General features: G+C 39.8%; 1 protein-coding gene across 4 annotated transcripts in view; it reads left to right on the top strand.

The window, feature by feature from the left end:
* PREX2 (phosphatidylinositol-3,4,5-trisphosphate dependent Rac exchange factor 2) overlaps window positions 1–20,324 on the top strand; it is a 293,115-nt gene that overhangs the window by 137,516 nt on the left and 135,275 nt on the right. For 3 of the 4 annotated variants that reach the window (XR_008686780.2, XM_055432691.2, XM_055432690.2), the window contains exons 19-23: window positions 108–193; window positions 6,365–6,501; window positions 9,469–9,586; window positions 11,463–11,647; window positions 15,006–15,167. Coding sequence is in view for 3 of the 4 variants with exons in the window: in XM_055432691.2 (XP_055288666.2) it covers window positions 108–193; window positions 6,365–6,501; window positions 9,469–9,586; window positions 11,463–11,647; window positions 15,006–15,167 (688 nt within the window). In the remaining variant the exon portion in view is untranslated. The remainder of the gene's footprint in view (window positions 1–107; window positions 194–6,364; window positions 6,502–9,468; window positions 9,587–11,462; window positions 11,648–15,005; window positions 15,168–20,324) is intronic. The other variant, XM_055432693.2, reaches the window with a different exon arrangement.

Below are 20,324 nucleotides of genomic sequence, written 5' to 3'. Positions count from 1 at the left end.
TTGAAAGATTGAATTTTATTCAGTCCACAATAGCTGTGTGGACAGCTATTGTTTTAACCAGTTGTGGCATTTTAAACTCATCTTAGCTTATTTTTGATTGACTTTAGGACAGTGAAAATCCCAGATTCAGCGGAAGGACTTGGCTTCCAGATACGAGGATACGGCCCATCGGTGGTGCACGCAGTAGGAAGAGGTGAGAAAGCCGTCCTATGTGGTATCCAACTGGCCAGCAGGTTTGAGTGGTCCTTACTGAACAAAAATGTGTCTAATCGTGCTCTATGAATATTCTGTTTGCTGTATTAGCTCAGTGGCAGTGGCTCAGTTGGTCAAGAATCTGCCTGCAGTGCTGGAGACTCTGGTTCAATCCCTGGGTCAGGAAGATCCCCTGGAGGAGGAAATGGCAACCCACTCCAGTATTCTTGCCTGAGAAATCCCATGGATAGAGAATTAGATGGGGTCGCAAGAGTCAGGCACGATTTAGTGATTAAACCACCTCCACCAATATACTCTTATTTAAAAAAAAAAAGCTTCTCCAAATTGTAAGACAAATTTATCATTGTTAAAAGTTCATAAGAGAATGATCCCTCTCAATCTCACTTTTCTCCATGTTTCAGTGTAATCAAAGGATGTAATGATTTTAAGATGGTCTGTTTTTCTCTGACAGCAAATTACTGTATTTCTGTCAGCAGTTCTAAGATGTGAGTTGGGTTTAAGAATTATCTGTGTGGTTTATGTAGTGTCTGCAGCTATATGATTACTTCAAGTGTTCTCATAAACCTTGTGTTTTATAAACCATCAAATGCATTTTAAATAATTTAGGGGACCCAAAACTTAATGCTTATATTTTATTATCTTTCTGTTTGACAGGCAAATCAGCCTTTTGTATCTCTTGTTAACATATGCACTTTTAAATTTTATATTAAAACTGATGTAATTTAAAGAAATAACTGTTAGATCCCACATCACTAACCACAGTAAATAAATTGCTGCTGTAGCAAGAAGGATCACAGTAAGCAACGTGTTTATCTTAACAAGAGATATACATGCTTTTCATTACTAAGATATGTGAACGGTAAAGCATCTCAACGTGATCATTTCAACATTAGACTGGGAAATTTTGAGAGGACATTGCTATCAGAGTCAAATTTATTAGGAACATACTAGCTAGTCCTCTATTAGAGTCTATAAAATCGCTTTCATTAGTGTATGTGTGATAAAAATTAACCTTACTTCAAAAACTTCTTTTCACTCAGAGTTTTAAAGCACATAGGTTAATGGATATTTCAAATATTCCAGTTACTCATTAAAATTATAAAACAGAACTGGGATTCATTGCATAGCGAAAGGGATGTTTGATGTATCAAGTATTTCCTTTATTTTCCCTAGACCAAAAAGGAGCCAGTCACTTTATTAGCACTATGAAATAACTGAAAACCGGAGTGAATCAAAGTTTTTTCTTTCCTTGTCTTTTAAGGAACAAGGTTGTATTTTGGGGAACTTAGTCATAGGGTTAAGTACAGTTCTGGTTACTGTGCCTTTGGTTTCTGAAGAAGAAAACAAAGAAATGCTCATGTGCTTTTCCTTTTGAATGAATATGAAATGAGATAATAGCCTGTGGTTTCCTTTTGTGCTGTAATCTTGCCATGAAAAAATAAACTTCTTTCCCATGGTCGCACACTAGAGCATATCAGTGACTGAACTTCTGCCTGTGGAATCTACAATTCCAGTATGCCAGTTTCTAGAGCTACAGTCTTTTTTTTTTTTGATCATCACTTTGATATTCTCAGGTTGTTTTAAAATTCAGTTGGTTTGTAAGTTAACTGTAGTTCATTAAAAAACGGTAAGCAAAATTCAATAGGGTCGTCCAAGCTTTGGATACTTCTCCTTTTCTGCTGGTGAATTACAGCTTTCAGAGTACCACTTCCTTCCTGAGCCAGCTTTATCCCCGTGGTGGGTCCCTACCATCACTTGTCTGCATCATTAGGGTCTCTCAGGTGCATCTAGGGTCCTCTTGGCCTTATCCCTCAGGTGCATCCAGACCACCTCGTTTTGGCCTCAGATAAGCCTAATTACAGCCTTTGCTCTTTCTTTTGAGCAGCTGAGAAAGAATTGTCATGGATACAGAATTAGTGTCATCCCAAGTCACTGTCTGGTCTTTTACTGAGCCCCTGTTCCTACTCAGTAGTCTATTTACGTGTCTGATCAGTTTTCTCCTCATCATTTCCTCCTGTCTCCCAGGTATGAAGCCTTCCAAGTCTTATATCTTGTTGGCTATTTGACCATCATCTGTTTATCTCCTACTCTAGAGCAACAGGTCTTCCATTTTCTTCTCTGGAGTTCAACGTTAATATCTCTATAAAGATTCTGGAGCCTATCCCTTCAGATACTACCTCTGCAGTTATTACACTGTCAGATAGTCCCCTTACAAAATTTTCAGCCTTTCTCTTCACTGGATTACTATAGTAGAGGCTATAAAAATAGCCTTGGGCTTCCCAGGTGGTAAAGAACCCACCTGCCAATGCAGGAGACTTAAGAGGTGCCGGTTCAATCCGTAGGTGGGGAAGATCCCCTAGAGAAGAAAATGGCAATCCACTCCAGTATTCTTGCCTGGAGAATCCCATGGACAGAGGTGCCTGGAGAGCTATTTTCCATGGGGTCGCAAAGAGTCAGACACAACCGAACCAACTTAGCATATACAGCACACATAAAAGTGGTCAGGTTTTTTCCTCATTGAAATAAACAAATAAACAAAGCTATCTTGAATAGCAAACTCAAAACTTTCCTTCTTCCTTATTTTCCCCTCTAGATCCTTGACACTCAAAATTTGGTCCACAGACCGACAGCATTGGCATCACTTGGAAGATGGTTAGAAATGCAGAATCTCAGGCCCCATCCAATACTTACTGAATCAGAATCTGCATTTCAACAAGACCCCCCTGGTCCCAGGTGATTGGTATGCATGTCAAAGATTGAGACCCTTCAGTTCAGTTCAGTTCAGTCGCTCAGTCGTGTCCAAATCTTTGCGACCCCATGAATCACAGCACGCCAGGCCTCTCTGTCCATCACCAACTCCCGGAGTTCACTCAAACTCATGTCCATCGAGTCGGTGATGCCATCGAGCCATCTCATTCTCTGTCGTCCCCATCTCCTCCTGCCCCCAATCCCTCCCAGCATCAGAGTCTTTTCCAGTGAGTCAGCTCTTCGCATGAGGTGGCCAAAGTATTGGAGTTTCAGCTTTAGCATCAGTCCTTCCAATGAACACCCAGGATTGATCTCCTCTAGAATGGACTGGTTCTCCTTGCAGTCCAAAGGACTCTCAGGAGTCTTCTAATATTGCTCTCAGGACTTTAATTTTTGTCATGACCAAACTTGCTGAAATGCTGGTCTGTATTTTGGCTGGATCTTCCTCACTTCCTACTTGAATTTCAGCCCAGTGCTATAGCTCCTTCCACCTCCTACCCATGTCTTCAAAAGTAGCCCATGTGTTATAAGAGTAATCATGGACTTAACTGAGAAGTGCAATGGATATTGAAAGTTCCTGTCTTAATTGAATTTTCTGTTGCATTTGTTTAAACTGACTAGTCTTTTTGGGAGAAGGCAATGGCAAGCCACTCCAGTACTCTTGCCTAGAAAATCCCATGGACGGAGGAGCCTGGTAGGCTGCAGTCCGTGGGGTCGCTATGGGTCAGACACAACTGAGCGACTTCACTTTCACTTTTCACTTTCACACATTGGAGAAGGAAATGGCAACCCACTCCAGTGTTCTTGCCTGGAGAATCCCAGGGACGGGGGAGCCTGGTGGGCTTCCGTCTATGGGGTCACACAGAGTCGGACACAACTGAAGTGACTTAGCAGCAGCAGCAGCAGCAGTCTTATTGGGATGAAACGTTCATATTTTGACTTCTGAGATGGTGCTTTTCAGATTTTTCTACTATCCCTTCTCTGCCAACTCTTCATCTATTTACCCCTTAACTGTTGGTACTCTCTTCTCTGCCTTCTGTGCTTTTTACATAAGCAATTGTATTGATCCTCTTTGCTGGGGATTTCTGAATCTCTTTGCTCAGATTCCTTGAATTCTGTAGCCAAGATCTAATTGTTTATTATACATCGATGCCCCTTTGGCACCTTAAAAGCAAGTATTTTCCCCAGTTGAACTTTTCATCTATTCTCTGAAGTTGCTTTACCTCCCGGCCTTCTCTCTTTATTTTCAATAACTCCATCTACTCAGCCACTGAGTCCAGAGGCACAGGAATGATCCTGGGTACTCTTACCTCTCCATCAACTCCATCATCAAACATCAAATACTTGATCTCATTCTCCCCTTCATAACTAATGCTACCAAATTCTGGGAATTTGCAGTAGATGCTTACTGTGATTTCGATTTTTGACTTGAACTCCAATGGTCCATCCTGTTTCAGTGGGTGGGGCGGGATCATGTCACTTCTCTGCTTAAAATTCTTAAATGTTTTTCCTCTTGTGTATATAATAATGTTCACTTCATAAGTTTCAAAACCTGCCTCTGCTTTGTCCTCCTGTATTTTTCACTCAAGACTGACACCAGTTGCTCCTATGGTCCCAAATGTCCAGGTTATTTCTTGATTCAGTGCCTCTTTTTTGGGCTGTTCTTTCTTTTGTTATTCTTACTGTTTTTTTTTTTTTAATATTGGAGTATAGTTGATTTAAAATGTTGTGTTAGCTTCAGGTGTACAGCAAAGTGAGTCAGATATGCATATACATATATTTACTCTTTTTTAGATTCTTTTCCCATATAATCCATTACAAAGCATTGAGTACATTTCCCTGTGCATTGGTTCTTTTAGTTATCTATTCTGTATATAATAATGAGTATATGTCAGTCCCATTCTCCCAATTTATCCCTCCCCTTTTCATACCTCCTGGTAACCATAAGTTTGTTTTCTACGTCTGTTACTCTATTTCTGTTTTGTAGATAAATTCATTTGTACAACCCCCCCCTTCTTTTTTTCAAAGATTCCAGGCTGTTCTTTCTGCTGATAGTATACCTCCCTCCCTCCCTCAATGCTCAGCTTAATCCAGAAAAACCACTTAATGTTTCTGGAAGTGAATTTTAGTGAGAAGAAAATGTATACTGTCTTCTTGAATGTCAATTATGTTCTTTAACATGTTTAATAACATGTTTAATAATTCTTCATTATTCGCTTGCAAAGGAAGGTTATTCTAACATGCTTATGATAGTTTTATAATCATTGATGCAATGGTGCTTTGTAAATGTTGATTTGTTAGGAATATCAAATAGTATTGATTGGCAGGTCCTGAAAATCTTAACTCACTGGTTAGAATATGCCACTGTATCTGTGCAAATAAATGGTGGACAGTTGATGTTTTCTGATTAGTTTTATTCTCCACAAATTCTCTGGTTCCTGACTTTTTGTACATATCCTAAACTCATTTTCTTAGCAAATCCAGTTCATTCCTAGTTGCTATTGATTTGATTTTTTTAAGAATTTCTTTTAATTGTCATTAAAAAAATGAAAGTGAAGACTATTTTAATATTTAGAGATTTTGTAGACTAAATGAAGGTAAAAAGGCCTGTGCTTCTGGTTTTCTCATTTTACCATTATATTTGCATGTATAGAACATTAGATTGATTAGACATTTGAAAGGGGAAGTGACTGATTAGCATGATAAAGATGTCTTTATAATATCCCTTCAAACGAATTCTTAGATGGGGTGGTAAGATATTCTCTTCAACACAGTTTGAATGGCCTAATAAATAGAGAATGTTTGAGAAGGTATTGAGAGCCAAATTCATCAAGAAGTCTTCTGTCCATGGAATTCTCCAGGCAAGAATAATGGAGTGGCTAGCTGTTCCCTTCTCCAGGGAATCTTCCCAACCCAGGGATTCAACCCAGACCTCCCACATTGCAGGCAGATTTTTTACCATCTGAGCCACCAGGGGAGCCCATGAACATAGTAGCTAGATCTTTATTATATTTTGAAACTGCGATGGACTTGTGGACACGGGGTGGGTGGGAAGTGGAGGGTAGGACACATTGAGAGAGTAGCATTGACATATATACCATGTGCATAGATAGGTAGTGGAAGCTGCTGTATGGCATAGGGAGCTCAGCTCAGTACTCTGTGATGACCTAGAGGGATGGGAAAAGGGATGGGATGGGAGGGAGGTTCAAGAGGGAGGGTATATATGTATATATATATATATATATATATAAAACTAACACAAAATTATAAAGCAGTTATACTCTAATTTAAAAAATTTGCTATATGGAACTTAAAATAAAATTGCTTCCCTATGTTACATGGGATAGAAATGAATCATATTCCTACAATTAGTTTTTGGCAATTTTCTCATTTGTATTTAAAGGAACTGTGGCTGCAGCTGCTGGTCTTCACCCTGGACAGTGTATCATCAAAGTCAATGGAATCAATGTCAGTAAAGAGACACACGCCAGCGTTATTGCCCATGTCACGGCCTGCAGGAAGTACCGGAGGCCAACGAAGGTAAATACCCTCGGCTGGTGCAGCTGTAATGGCGAACTCGTTCAGAAGGCCCTGGGGATGGCATGGGATGATGCCAGAACTGTCTATGGTTTCCACTGCCAGGTTCATGTTTAAGCGCAGCATTGTCAATCTCATAATGCTTCTTTTATGCGCATAATTAGTTATAATTGATTCTGCTTAAGTGGCTGCATTTTGCTGCTGTAGTATTATCACCAGTTTAAACAGTGCCCTGGGCTATTTTCATTTTCCTTGTGATGAGTTTTCAAATAGTTAAGTGTTTATCAAATTGAAATCTAAAGGCTTGAACTGTTTTCTTGACAGTTGCTTTAGAATCTATAATGGTCAGCATGTATCTTTGTTGGTATATATGAATTATAAATGCTTACACTGTTTATTATAAAACTTCTGTGAGAAAGAATTGTAGGTTATAATTTATAGGGCCTGTGATCAACTGTTGGATATGTTTTATTTAGGTAACTGAATTTAGCTCTTAAAATACCACAATGTGCTTGTCATTACTTAAAATTTTAATCATTGTCCTCTGATTCAAACTTTACATGCCATACAAAAATAAAGTTAGAATCCTATTTGGTAAACAAAACTTACTGTCTCATGAGAAACAAATGAGTATTGGGTTATAAGAAAAAAAATTCTCTCAAATTAATTGAGTGCAAAAGGAATTCTAAAGGAGAGGCATTCTGTTTTTTTCTGTCATGCACCTAAAATACTCTCTTTTGGGGGGGATTTGGGAATGTGATTTTGTGTCTAAAATGGAAAGCTGAATGACTACTTTCTCTTGGGCCAGGACTGACATCCTGCAAACTACTGAGCCTCCAAGAAAATAGCTGATCAATTTTGCTTACTAATAAGGTCAAATAAGCATAGCAAATTGGAATTCACATGCAGATGCATAGGTTACTTGGGTTGACAGTAGTTTAATAAATACTTATTGAACTGTATTAGTGAATGAAGTTTTAAAAAGATACTGAAATGATCAGATCTTTCCCCTTATGCCAGAATTTTAAGAAGTCGTCAAATTTAGTTGAGTTTCATTTCTTTTCATTTCCCTTATCTTCCTTGTCGGAGAGGTGTTGACCAGTGAAATAATTAACAAAAGGAGTAAATAAACAGAGAAATTCACCAGGCTAATAACACACTCTAGCAGGTATCCACTGCTGCAAAACAGACCGTTCCAAACTTTGTGACTTGGAACAACAGTGATTAATTATTTCTCTTGCTTCTCCGGGTTGACTTGGTGTTGGTTCCTTGAGGGCTTCATTCTGCTGGGAACTGACTGGTGCTGGGGTCTCACTCCAGAGGCACTCCACCTGGCCCTCCTTTGCAGTCCTAAGCATAATTCTCCTTTCTGCATAGTGTCTAGGTTTCAAGAGGGAATATTCCAAGTGATGATCTCTATATCGTGCTTGTTACTAGCCCTCTGAAAAATCAGATCACATGACCAAGCCCAGGGTCAGAAGGAGCTACACAAAGGTTTGGATTCTGGTGAATTGGTTCCTGGAAGGCCACAACCAGTTACCAAAGTTTATTTGCATGATTAAGTGTTAACTAGCATTTTAATGATGTGGTATTGGTGCTCAGTTGCTCAGTTGTGTCTGACTCTTGGACTGTAACCCGCCAGGTTTCTCCATCTATGGAATTTTCCAGGCAAGAATACTGGACTGGGTTGCTCTTTCCTTCTCCAGGGGATCTTCCTGATCCAGGGATTAAGCCCTCATCTCTTGCATCGGCAGGTGGATTCTTTACCACTGCGCCACTTGGGAAGCCTTTTAATGATGTGTGAAAGTGAAGTTGCTCAGTCGTGTCTGACTTTTCGAAGCCCCATGGACTGTAGCCTACCAGCTCCTCCATCCATGGGATTTTCTAGGCAAGAGTACTGGAGTGGGTTGCAATTCTCTTCTCCAGTGGACCTTCCTGATCCAGGCATCGAACCGAGGTCCCTGCGTTGCAGGCAGATTCTTTACCAACTGAGCTATCAGGAAAGCCTTTAATAATGTATAGCACTAGAATAATTAAACACAATTGTGAAGATGGATAATACAAATTATGTCACACTTCAGCCGTGCAACTCATCTTATCATCCTAACCTAGGGTAACTATAAACATTAAAGTAATGCAGCCTTGAAAACATTTACTTGGTAGCCATTTCATCTTTCTCATTTATCTAAATAAGATGGGGAACTGCTACTTAAATTAAAATATAGGATCTTTTATGATGTAGAAGGATTAAAAGGTAGTTATATCAGTTGGGGACCCCATGAGTTGAAAGATATTCTTCCAGTTTTCTCATGGGTTTGATTCACGAAAAACATTAAGTGTATCTGAAAGATGTGTGACTGTTAAGAGAGCTTTTTAGGGACTTCCCTGGTGGTCCAGTGGTTGCAACTTTGCCTTCCAGTGCAGGGGGTGCAGGTTCAATCCCTGGTGAGGGAACTAAGATCCCACATGCTTCATGGCCAAAAACTAAAATGTAAAACAGACAGAACACTGTAACAAATTCAATGAAGACTTTAAAATTGGTCTACATAAAAATAATTTTTTTAAAGAAGGACATTTAAATCATCTGTACAGTTACAGATGACTGCTTCTTCAGAAAAGTGTCCATCTACCATTTATTTTGTTTACAAATGTAATTTATAATTCATTATAAGATATGTTTGAGTCATTTGAGTAAGATATTTGGAAAATACATCTTATTTAAAAACCTGTCTTTGGGAGAAAAAAATCCTCAAGCTTAAAAAGGTTAGTTTGTTAAAAAAAAAATTAATTGCCATTGTCTTCCTGTCAGTTTTGGACATTGACTTTCCTTCTCTTTCAAATTTTATTGTATTTAAACTGGAAGGGTGAATAAGATTGTCAGCTCTTCTTCTGAAGCACATTTTTGAAATGGATATGTATTTTAGGAAACACTGATATTAAATACCTCTGTTTTCTTTCCTTCATTTCCAGCAAGATTCCATACAATGGGTTTATAATAGTGTTGAGAGTGCTCAGGAAGACCTTCAGAAGTCCAACTCCAAACCACCAGGAGATGAAGCAGGGGATTCCTTTGACTGTAAAGTAGAAGGTGGGTTTCTTCTTCTCCTCTCTTATAGAATTCTTTGTCAGTGTGCCATTGCCGAATCCCAGTTATTAAAAACCTTTTGTGTTCAGGTCACTACCTTAATCATCATCTCAAATAGATGTCAGATCCCTAAGTCATAATTTCTCATGGCTAACCTCATGCGACGAGTTGACTCACTGGAAAAGACTCTGATGCTGGGAGGGATTGGGGGCAGGAGGAGAAGGGGACGACAGAGAATGAGATGGCTGGATGGCATCACCGACTCAATGGACATGAGTTTGAGTGAACTCCAGGAGTTGGTGATGGACAGGGAGGCCTGGCGTGCTGTGATTCATGGGGTCGCAAAGAGTCGGACACGACTGAGCGAATGAACTGAACTGAACATGGAATAGCTACGACACTTTCTTAGGCATTCTGTTAGATATTTTATGTGGATTACCTTATCAGCTTATCAGAAATGAAGCTCTGTTTTGTTGTTCAGTCACTTAGTCATGTCCGACTCTTCTACCCCATGGGACTGCAGCACACCAGACTTCCCTGTCCTTCACCATCTCCTGGAGTTTGCTCAGACTCATGTCAGTTGAGTCAGTGATGCCATCCAACCATCTCATTCTTTGTTATCCCCTTCTCCTCCTGCCTTCAGTCTTTTCCAGCATCAGAGTCTTTCCAGTGAGTGGGCTCTTTGCATCAGCTGGTCAAAGTATTAGAGCTTCAGCTTCATCATCAGTTCTTCCAATGAATATTTAGGGTTGATTTCTTTTAGATTGACTGGTTTGATCTCCTTGCAGTCCAAGGGACTCTCAAGAGTCTTCTCCAGCACCACAGTTCAAAAGCATCAAAATTATCAATACCCTAACTTTATGGAGAAGAAATTGAGGTCCATGGAGGTTAATGAATGTGCCCAAGCTAGTAAGTGGTAGAATGAGGATTCAAACCCCAGCTATAATGTGTTTCCTTGTTTTGAGTTTAAATGTTGTGTCAACCTTTCCACTCCAATGTGGTTCACTATCCATGAGCACCTGGATCAGCCTAAGTACAGAGGCTCAGCCCCATCCTCGATCTACTGGGTGAGAATCTCAATTTTAGCAAGATAATATCTGTATGTACAATAAAATTTGAGAAGCCCTAGTTTAGAAAGTTCATAGTTCCTTTGAAATTATGTTTTTTTCTGCTCTTGCCTATTTTATATTTACTGGTCCTGCTTTTATTCTAGGGATTAATTGTTTTAAGTAAAATAGCACTGAATTTTTACTTAGTATTTACTGTTAGATTCCTCAGCAGTTTCTTGCTTGAAACTACTTTTTTTTTTTTCACTAGCTGACTGATTGTTGGCCCAAAACCTATAGGAATATATTCAGGATGGAAATTTTATTACAGTCAACAGTGATACATTTTCTCAATGAGTTAGCCTCAGAAGATGCTGTTTGGGAAAATTCAGGCACTCTGCTGAAAAAATAATTATTGCATCTCCTTTCTGCTTCAGTATGATTTTCTGTATTTTTTCTGCTTTGAGAAAATATTCATCCAGTGTTTGAGGCAGTTTTAGGAACCCTGACTTGAAGTTATGCATGATTTTAATGAAAAAATTGTATGTTTCATGTTGATACAGATATAAGTAGGCATGCATATGGTCCATAGATCAAAACTGGGTGTGCAAAGATAAAACTAGTCATATTAGAATGGTAAGGTTTGGATCAGTCAATCTTGTATTTTTTTTCAATGCTCTTCTTTTTAAAAATGTTAGCTAGATACTTCATTTAGCGCATCAGATTTAGTCACCCTTTAAAAACTCTAAAAATTATTCAGAGAGATTCAGATTATTTGAAGAGACTAAAAAACCCTTCCTGTATTTGCTGAATTCAAGTCGTCTTTTTTCCAGAGGCAATGGACAAGTTCAACACCATGGCGATCATCGACGGGAAGAAGGAGCACGTGAGCCTGACGGTGGACAATGTCCACCTGGAGTATGGTGTTGTGTATGAGTATGACAGCACCGCAGGGATCAAGTGCAACGTGGTGGAGAAAATGATCGAGCCCAAAGGCTTCTTCAGCCTCACTGCCAAGGTACGAGCCATCCTATCAGAGAAAGATACCATGTTCTCAGTAAAACAACTGAAGTCTTCACCCACCCCCACTTTAAACAATGAAATAGCTGTGAATGCTTCAGCTGTCCGCTCATTCAAGTTCTCTTTATTGTTCTTTTTTCCCCCATTACTCAACTGTGTATAGTCTTTTTTTTTTTTTTAATTGACCTCTTTTGGAGCACAGTGTTATGTTAGATGGGCTGCTTGCCCAGGCGAGCATTAGTTGATTTGGCAAAGGTTCTCTGCACTTAGTAAGTTTGCTACGTCTGTGAATTCAGTATCTTGAAAACATTTTAGATGGTTTTCATGACAGATGGTGCTTTCCTAAATGTACATCATCCTCTGAAGAATATTTGAAGTTGTAAAATGCATTCAAATTCTGTACGGCTCATGTTTATTTCATACAGTCTCTTGAAGCTTAGAGACTAGTTTATGAATAGATCTTCAGGTGTGTATATAATTCTTAGTTGTGGAGAGTCTTGTCCTTAGTCCTTAAAGCAAGACAGGGAGGGAGGAAGAGGATCTTCATCCAAATGGTTAAAACACATGGTCAGTAAGCGGTCATCCGGTGTTTGCTTTCTGCAATCCTTCTATAAGGTAAATTGGTCAGACTCCTATTGCACCCTCCGCAGGTCAGAACTTTTGTGTTCCATCTACTTTTACATCACCCTGGGAGGATTCATGTACAAGAAAAAATATGTGTCTTCACCACCTTTATTTCTTCATTTCAGTTCACGTTTCAAATGTGTATAGTAGAGATAGATTTAGTAGTAATAGCAGGTAATTTTTTAAATTTTAGTGGAAGAAAATAATAGAAAAATCCAAATGCACTATTTCAAAAATAATTATTTTATGTTTTTGTTTTATATTCTGAAAGTCAATTTCTTTTTTCATTTTTTTTTTAAATTTAATTGGAGGGTAATTGCTTTACAATATGAAAGTCAGCTTCTTAAAATTATCCCGTCATTATGATGACATTGTGCCACTATATGTATCTATTGATCGAGAATATATAGTTTCAAAATTCAATGCATTCCCAACTATTAATACATTATACTACTGAGAAGATCTATAGAAGAGTTTGGGACCAGTTTATTGTAATTATTTTATCTCATTTTCTAAACTCTTTGAAATTTACAAAATTACATGGATTATTTTATATATGACAACTGTACAAATTAATGATATATATATATTTCTATTTTACACATGAAGAAAGTCAAAGAAATTAAGAAATTTAACCAAGACCACACTGCTAATGATAAAGTGAGCTCTGATTTCTAGACTAGTGATTAAACCAAAAACTCACACTCCATTTTCTGCAAGACAGGGAAATGGAGGTGGTGGTGGTGGTGGTGCTGCTGCTGCTTCTGCTAAGTCTCATCAGCCGTGTCCGACTCTGTGTGACCCCATAGATGGCAGCCCACCAGACTCCGCCATCCCTGGTGTTCTCCAGGCAAGAACACTGGAGTGGGTTGACATTTCCTTCTCCAATGCATGAAAGTGAAGTCGCTCAGTTGTGTCCGACTCTGCACAACCCCATGGACTGCAGCCCCCCCCAGGCTCCTCCTCCATGGGATTTTCCAGGCAAGAGTACTGGAGTGGGGTGCCATTGCCTTCTCTGAATGGAGGTAGTGAGGGAGCTCAAATAAACATAGCATCTATATACATTGTCTATCTCACACTATATTATAAAAATCTCATGCAAAGTTGTAATCAGTCACTGTGATCTTTCAGTTCAGTTCAGTTCAGTTCAGTCGCTCAGTCGTGTCCGACTCTCCGCGACCCCATGAATCACAGCATGCCAGGCCTCCCTGTCCATCACCAACTCCCGGAGTTCACTCAAACTCATTTCCACAGAGTCGGTGATGCCATCCAGCCATCTCAGTCTCTGTCGTCCCCTTCTTCTCCCGCCCCAACCTTTCCCAGCATCAGAGTCTTTTCCAGTGAGTCAACTCGTCGCATGAGGTGGCCAAAGTATTGCAGTTTCAGCTTTAGCATCAGTCCTTCCAATGAACACCCAGGATTGATCTCCTTTAGAATGGACTGGTTGGATCTCCTTGCAGTCCAAGGGACTCTCAAGAGTCTTCTCCAACACCATAGTTCAAAAGCATCAATTCTTCGGCGATCAGCTTTCTTCACAGTCCAACTCTCACATCCATACATGACCATGGGAAAAACCATTGCCTTGACTAGATGGACCTTGGTTGGCAAAGTAATGTCTCTGCTTTTTAATATACTATCAAGGTTGGTCATAACTTTCCTTCCAAGGAGTAAGCGTCTTTTAATTTCATGGTTGCAGTCAGCATCTGCAGTGATTTTGGAGCCCCAAAAAATAAAGTCTGACACTGTTTCCACTGTTTTTCCATCTATTTCCTGTGAAGTGATGGGACCAGATGCCAGGATCTTTGTTTTCTGAATGCTGAGCTTCAAGCCAACCTTTTCACTCTCCTCTTTCACTTTCATCAAGAGGCTTTTGAGTTCCTCTTCACTTTCTGCCATAAGGGTACTGTGATCTTTGAACAGTCATAAATGCTGCATATACATAATGCCCGTGCTAAGTTGCTTCAGTCGTCTCCAATTCTTTGTGTCCCTGTGGACCATAGCCCACCAGGCTCCTCTGTCCATGGAATTCTCCAGGCAAGAATACTGGAGTGGGTTGCCATTCCCTTCTCCAGGGAATCTTTCCAACCCAGGGACTGAGTTTGCGTCTATTACATCTCCTGCATTGGCAAGCAGGTTCCTTACCACTAGCAATCAATTCAGGTAGCCAAAAGATTTACTAATTGAGCACATCACATGAATGGTTTTATCTGCTGCTTTTATCAGACAGAGTTCAGACACTGGAAGTAACGTTGTTTTTTAACTTTGGCAAGAGAAAGTCTCATTTATTCCATTCTTCTTCAAACATTTGTTATTATAAATGCACTGTCTGTACCAGGCTCTCAGTAGCAAGAAAGGATATGGTTTTCCTTAGTTTTTGTTGTTCTACTACCAAGTTGAGAAAAAAAAAAAATGTTCTGAATAACTCTGACTAAAATATGGGCAGTGTGTTCCCACATCAGAGTGTACTGATTTATTCAGCAGGGCGTCTTTGAAGTCCCCTCACCTCCCTCAGGCAGCCTTTTATAGCCAGCAGAAGGGAAAACAGGAGATGCCAGACACACAATTCCGTCACTTCACTGCCAGGGTTTATTGAACACAGAAATCCCAGGCAGCTAAAAGAAGCAAACTGGGGAAAAACACCCTATGTTGTGGAATTGTGAGCATTTTATTTGGCTGATCTTGAAGCTTTTATTTTCTTGTTCTGTTTTGTGTGTGTGTGTGTGTGTCTACAGATTCTTGAAGCCCTGGCTAAAAGCGATGATCATTTCATACAAAACTGCACCAGCCTTAGCTCTTTGAACGAAGTGATTCCTACTGACCTTCAAAGTAAATTCAGTGCCATTTGTAGTGAAAAAATTGAGCGCATATGTCAGAGAATATCCAGTTATAAAAAGGTAAAATAAAGGCTCTGTATATTTTACACATGATTATTATTTAAATTATTATTGTAATGTCAAATTTAATTCAGTGTTTGATTTTTTATTCCTTATTTATGTACCAGTTTATTGAAATAATGATAAGATTTATATAGCATTTTAGAGTTTTTCAAATGCCTTTATATCCTTTACCTCATTTGATCTTTGTAAGCTAAGTCATTATTTCATATTTTCCAATATAATAACCGAGACCTAAAGAATTAAAGTGGGATTCCCAGGTGGTGCAGAATCCAAGTGGTAAAGAATCCAGCGGCCAGTGCAGGAGAAGCAGGAGATGTGGGTTCAATGCCTGGGTTGGGAAGATTCCCTGGAGGAGGAAATGGCAACCCACTCCAGTATTCTAGCCTGAAAATTCCATGGACAGAGGAGCCTGGTGGGCTATGGGCCATGGTGTTGCAGAGTCGGACATGACTGAGTGTGCATGCCTGCATTCATGCAAAGAATTAAATTACTTACTGGCAAGTATAGCGTTGGGATATTAATCCAAACCACCTAATTCTGAAGTCAGATTTTAAAATGATACAGTAGTTGTTCTTTCCCTGTTCTCTCAACAGAGGGAACAGCGTCCTCAATCAGAAAGTACTTGGAACACAGGCTGTTTCCTTCATTAATTGAGTGTATTAATTGAACACCTTTTATGTGTGAAGCTGTTCTTGGTTCCAGGAATATGGCAGCAAAGATTCTTCCCTCATGATGTTTCCATTTGAGTAGGGGAGACAGCAAGGAAGTAAATACATGTCTACAAAGGGTGAAAATAAACTATTGAAGAGAATTATGAGGACATCCATAGTGGGAAGTACCAGTGTGGGAACTCTGAACTGGGTAGCTAGAGAAAGCATCCTTAGGAAAGCTTGTATTTAAATGACAAGTAGAGCTCTTCCTCCAAATGGGAGGAAGAAGCCTCCAGGTAGACAGAACAGGTGCTCGTTGTGTTCAGTTGCCAAGTCATATGCAGCTCTTCATGACCCCATGGACTGCAGCATCCCAGGCCTCCCTGTCCCTCACCATCTCCCGAGATTCACCCATGTTCATGTCGTTTGAATCAGTGATGCCACCCAACCGTTTCATCCTCTGTTGCCCTCTTCTCATCCTGCCTGCAGTCTTTCCCAGCATTAAAGTTTTTTCCAGTGAGTCAGCTGTTCACATCAGGTGGCCAAAGTATTGGAGCTTCAGCTTCAGCATCAGTCCTTTAGGCCTCAAAGCAGAAAGAAGGCCAGGGTGTCAGGTGGAAAGAGATTAGTCCTCAGGGCGGAGGCTTCGGCAGGGACCAGCATGAGATGCTGTGAAACTCTGTACCTTTCAGGACTTTGGATTTTCTTCTTACATCAACGAGAAGTTGGATGTTTTTAGATAGAAGGGTGGCTTCATTTAATGTAGGTTTTTAAAAGGTCATGCTGGGAACTTCCCTGGCAGTGCAGTAGTCAACCCTTTGGCTGTCAGTGTGGGGGTGTGGGTCTAATCCCTGGTCAGGGAGCTGAGACCCCACATGCCTCATTGCCCAAAAACCAAAACATAAAACAGAAACAATATTGTAACAGACTTAATAAAGATGTTCTACATCACATCCAAAAAAAAGATAGTGCTAGCTCCCCTGCAGGAATAGATTGCAAGGTGCAATCTTGCAATCTAGAGAGGTGTGTCCAAGTGAGTGATGGTGGTGGCATGGACTCTGGTGAAGACAGATGAGACAGAGAACATTTAATGAATTTGACAATATATTTTAGAGACAGAGTAAATAAAAATGGATCTCTAAAACTTATCTTTTAATATATTTTAAATTTTTTTCTATTTGTATCAATGGGAAGATAGCTAATTAAATTATTTTCCTCAATGTAAGGCTGGTTGCATGGATATTTTGTTTGCGCATGTGGATGTGAAAGTTTAATAGCCAATGAATGACCTAAAAGGAAGACTCTCCTCACCAGAAAGTGAATTAGCCAAAACCTTGATCTTGAACTTCTTGCCTGCAGAAGTGTGACTGAACACATCTCTGTTCTTTAAGCTAAAAAAAAAAAAAAAAAGAGAGAGACTAGTTGCTTAAAATTTGATGGTCATACTAGGAAATATTATTTATCCCAGTGTATATGAATATGACTTAACTGACTATGTTTGATGTGGTAAATAAAAGATAAGCCCTTTTGTGTCCAGATACATCTGTTTAAAAATAGGCAAATGCGTGAAAGAAATTTCACCCAAGAAATTTCAATCTTGGTTACCTCAGGTAGGAGAAAGAAAAGAGGACGCACTGTGTTTTTCTTTAAGGCCTTCCTATACTGTTTGGCTTGTTAAGTTGAACATATATTGATGCCATAATTTTATGAAGAAAAAATGATATTCAAGATCACTGTATAACTGGCATATATGTTCACCCTCTTTCCATGACTGCTGTTGATCCCTTTGAGTTTGAGAACGATTCCATGAATATGCCTTGTGGAGCCGAAGAACAGAAGATTTTCTTTTTACTTCTCCTGTCTCTTTGAGATGTGACAGTTCTTTGAAGTTAAATTTAAAAGCTCTAAACAAATGCAAATTAGTAGTTCCCTTTTGAACACATTTTGAAAAGAGAGTCATTCTGCTTCAGAAATGGATCTGTATAAAGTATGGTAGGGTTCGGGCAGATTCTGGTTATCAAACTTGTCACGGTTGTTTGTCTCATTTTTCTACCTCTTTTTCAATTTCTTCCTATTTTCTCTCCATTCATTCAAACATCAAAAGCAGTAGAAGTAGCTTAAAGAAATATACATAGGGGAAGGTAAAATATCTAAGTAAAAGGAAAACATTAGAATGAGGGTATATTACATAGGGTATTGATTCAGCTGCTTTAAGAAGGGCCAAGATGACATAGGCTTAAAGCAGAAAGTTTATTTCTCACTCTTGTGAAAGCCCAACTGATAGGAGTCCAGTGTGGTGGGGCATGATGATCTTCTAGGGATCCTCCTATATTTTTGTTTTCTCCTGTAGGATATTGCCCTCTTCCACAAAGCCAAAGTTGGCTCACCACCACTATGTCTAAATGAATTCCCCTTAAATAGGGAAAGAGAAAGTAGAGAGTGAATTGCTTCCTTTTGAGGGCAGGACCCAGAAGTTGTACACACCATCCCTGTTTACATCCTGTTAGACTTTTAGTGCAAAGGAGGCTGGGACATGTGGTCTCAAACTGGGCATCCATGTGCCAAATTAAGGGCTTCCTGGGTGGCTCAGTGGTAGAGTTCTACTGCAGTGCAGGAACTACAGAAGACTCGGGTTCAATCCCTGGATCAGAAGAATCCCCTGGAGGAGTTCATGGCAACCCACTTCCAGAATTCTTGCCTGCAGAATCCCATGGATAGAGGAGCCTGATAGGCTACAGTCCATAGGATTGCAAAGAGTCAGACATGACTGAAGCGACTTAGCACGCATGTGCCAAACTAAAGCTTAAGGAACTTTATTACTCAGAGAAAGAAGGAGAGAATGAATATTGAAGGAAAATGAACAGGTACATTTAGAGATACAACTATGTTAGAGGGACTTCCCTGGTGGTCCAGTGGTTAAGACTTCACCGTCCCATGCAGGGGGTAGGGTGCAAGTTTGATCCTTGATTGGAGATCTAAGGTCCCACATGTCTCAGGAACAAAGAAACAAACAACAAAAATCCTCCCATAAAACAGAAGCAATGCTGTAGCAAATTCAATGATGACTTTAAAAATGGTCCACATCAAAAAAGATAATCTTAAAAAAAATTATTAGAAGAGATGGTATAAAAATGTTTTATTTCAAAAAAACTTTTTTTAAAAAAAGATGATATGCATTGAAAAAAAAAGAGAGAGAGAAAGATGGTCTAGATCATCAGAGAATAAAGGGCTATAGGTAAATAGGTCCTAAGACTCTACCTACTAAAGTGGCATATTCTGTTTGGCCTTCAGCTTCCTGATGGCTAAAATGAAAAAGGAACACTGTCTCTCATATATCTATCAGCATCTCTGTGGTATATACCAATGTCTTAAGAGAGGCAGAACTTTTCTTGGATTGAGTTCTAAATGAAATCTCTCACCCGGAGTTTCAAAGAGGCAACACCAGGAATGTCAGGCCAGCGCCCTTAAACACAGCCCTGAAAAAGAAGCAGACATCCATTCTATGTGGCAGATATGTTTAACGCGTTCCTTAATGAAATATCAGAGGTCAAAACACTGAAGTCCACAAAAGCAAGTTTGTTGCAGTATGGGAAAGGAAGACTAGAAAATTACCTACTAAATGTGTACCTTTGTGTAGGCAGTGGGGCCTTAAGTCAGTTATTTGAAGAAGACCGCCCTCTCCCACCTACTGTCTACTTGAGAAGAAAGGTCAAAATACATGAAGCAGTAACAGTACTCATGTTCATCCTTGGAGGTGTTGCCGTAATGGTTGAATATGCTGGCTCTCACCACCCTGCTGTACATGCTAGTCCTTCCTGCAGTTATGGAGTGCACGACAGTTTATAGTAGTTGATATCAGGCATTGTGTACCATATTTTGGGTTTCCTGGGTGGGTCAGTGGTAAAGAATCCACCTGCCAATGCAGAAGATGCAGGAGACACAGGTTTGATCCCTGGGTTGGGAAGATCCCCTGGAAAAGGAAATGGCACCCCACTCCAATATTCTTGCCTGGAAGATCCCATGGACAGAGGAGCCTGGCGGGCTGTAGTTCATGGAGTTCCAAAAGAGTCAGACATGACTTAGCAACCAAACAACAACAACAAAGCATATTTTACAGTTTGCCTGTGTTGTGTAATCTTACCAACACAGTGGTATGAGACACATTTCCTTGATGAAGTGACTGAAGTTCAGAGTGATCAGCTAACTTGCCCAAAGGCACGCAGCTGGGAACAGCAGTGGAATTTGAACCTTGTTCCCTTTTATTCTAAAACTGATTGTTTACCTGTAGTTGTTACTGTGCTAAACAACACGGTTCTGACTGCAAATGAGTGCATGTTCAGTTGCTTAGTTGTGTCCCACTCTTTGCGACCCCATGGTCTGTAGCCCATGAGGCTCCTCTGTCCATGGAATTTTCCTGGCAAGAATACTGGAGTGGGGTGCCATTTTGACCTCCAGGACCTCTTCCTGACCCAGGGATAGAACCCCTGTCTCCTGCCTCTCCTGC

The sequence above is a fragment of the Moschus berezovskii genome, chromosome 16, assembly GCF_049115385.1.
Source record: "Moschus berezovskii isolate FMDL1 chromosome 16, NW_MosBer_1.0, whole genome shotgun sequence".
Lineage (NCBI taxonomy): Eukaryota > Metazoa > Chordata > Mammalia > Artiodactyla > Moschidae > Moschus > Moschus berezovskii.
This window is presented reverse-complemented; position numbering and strand designations above follow the sequence as displayed.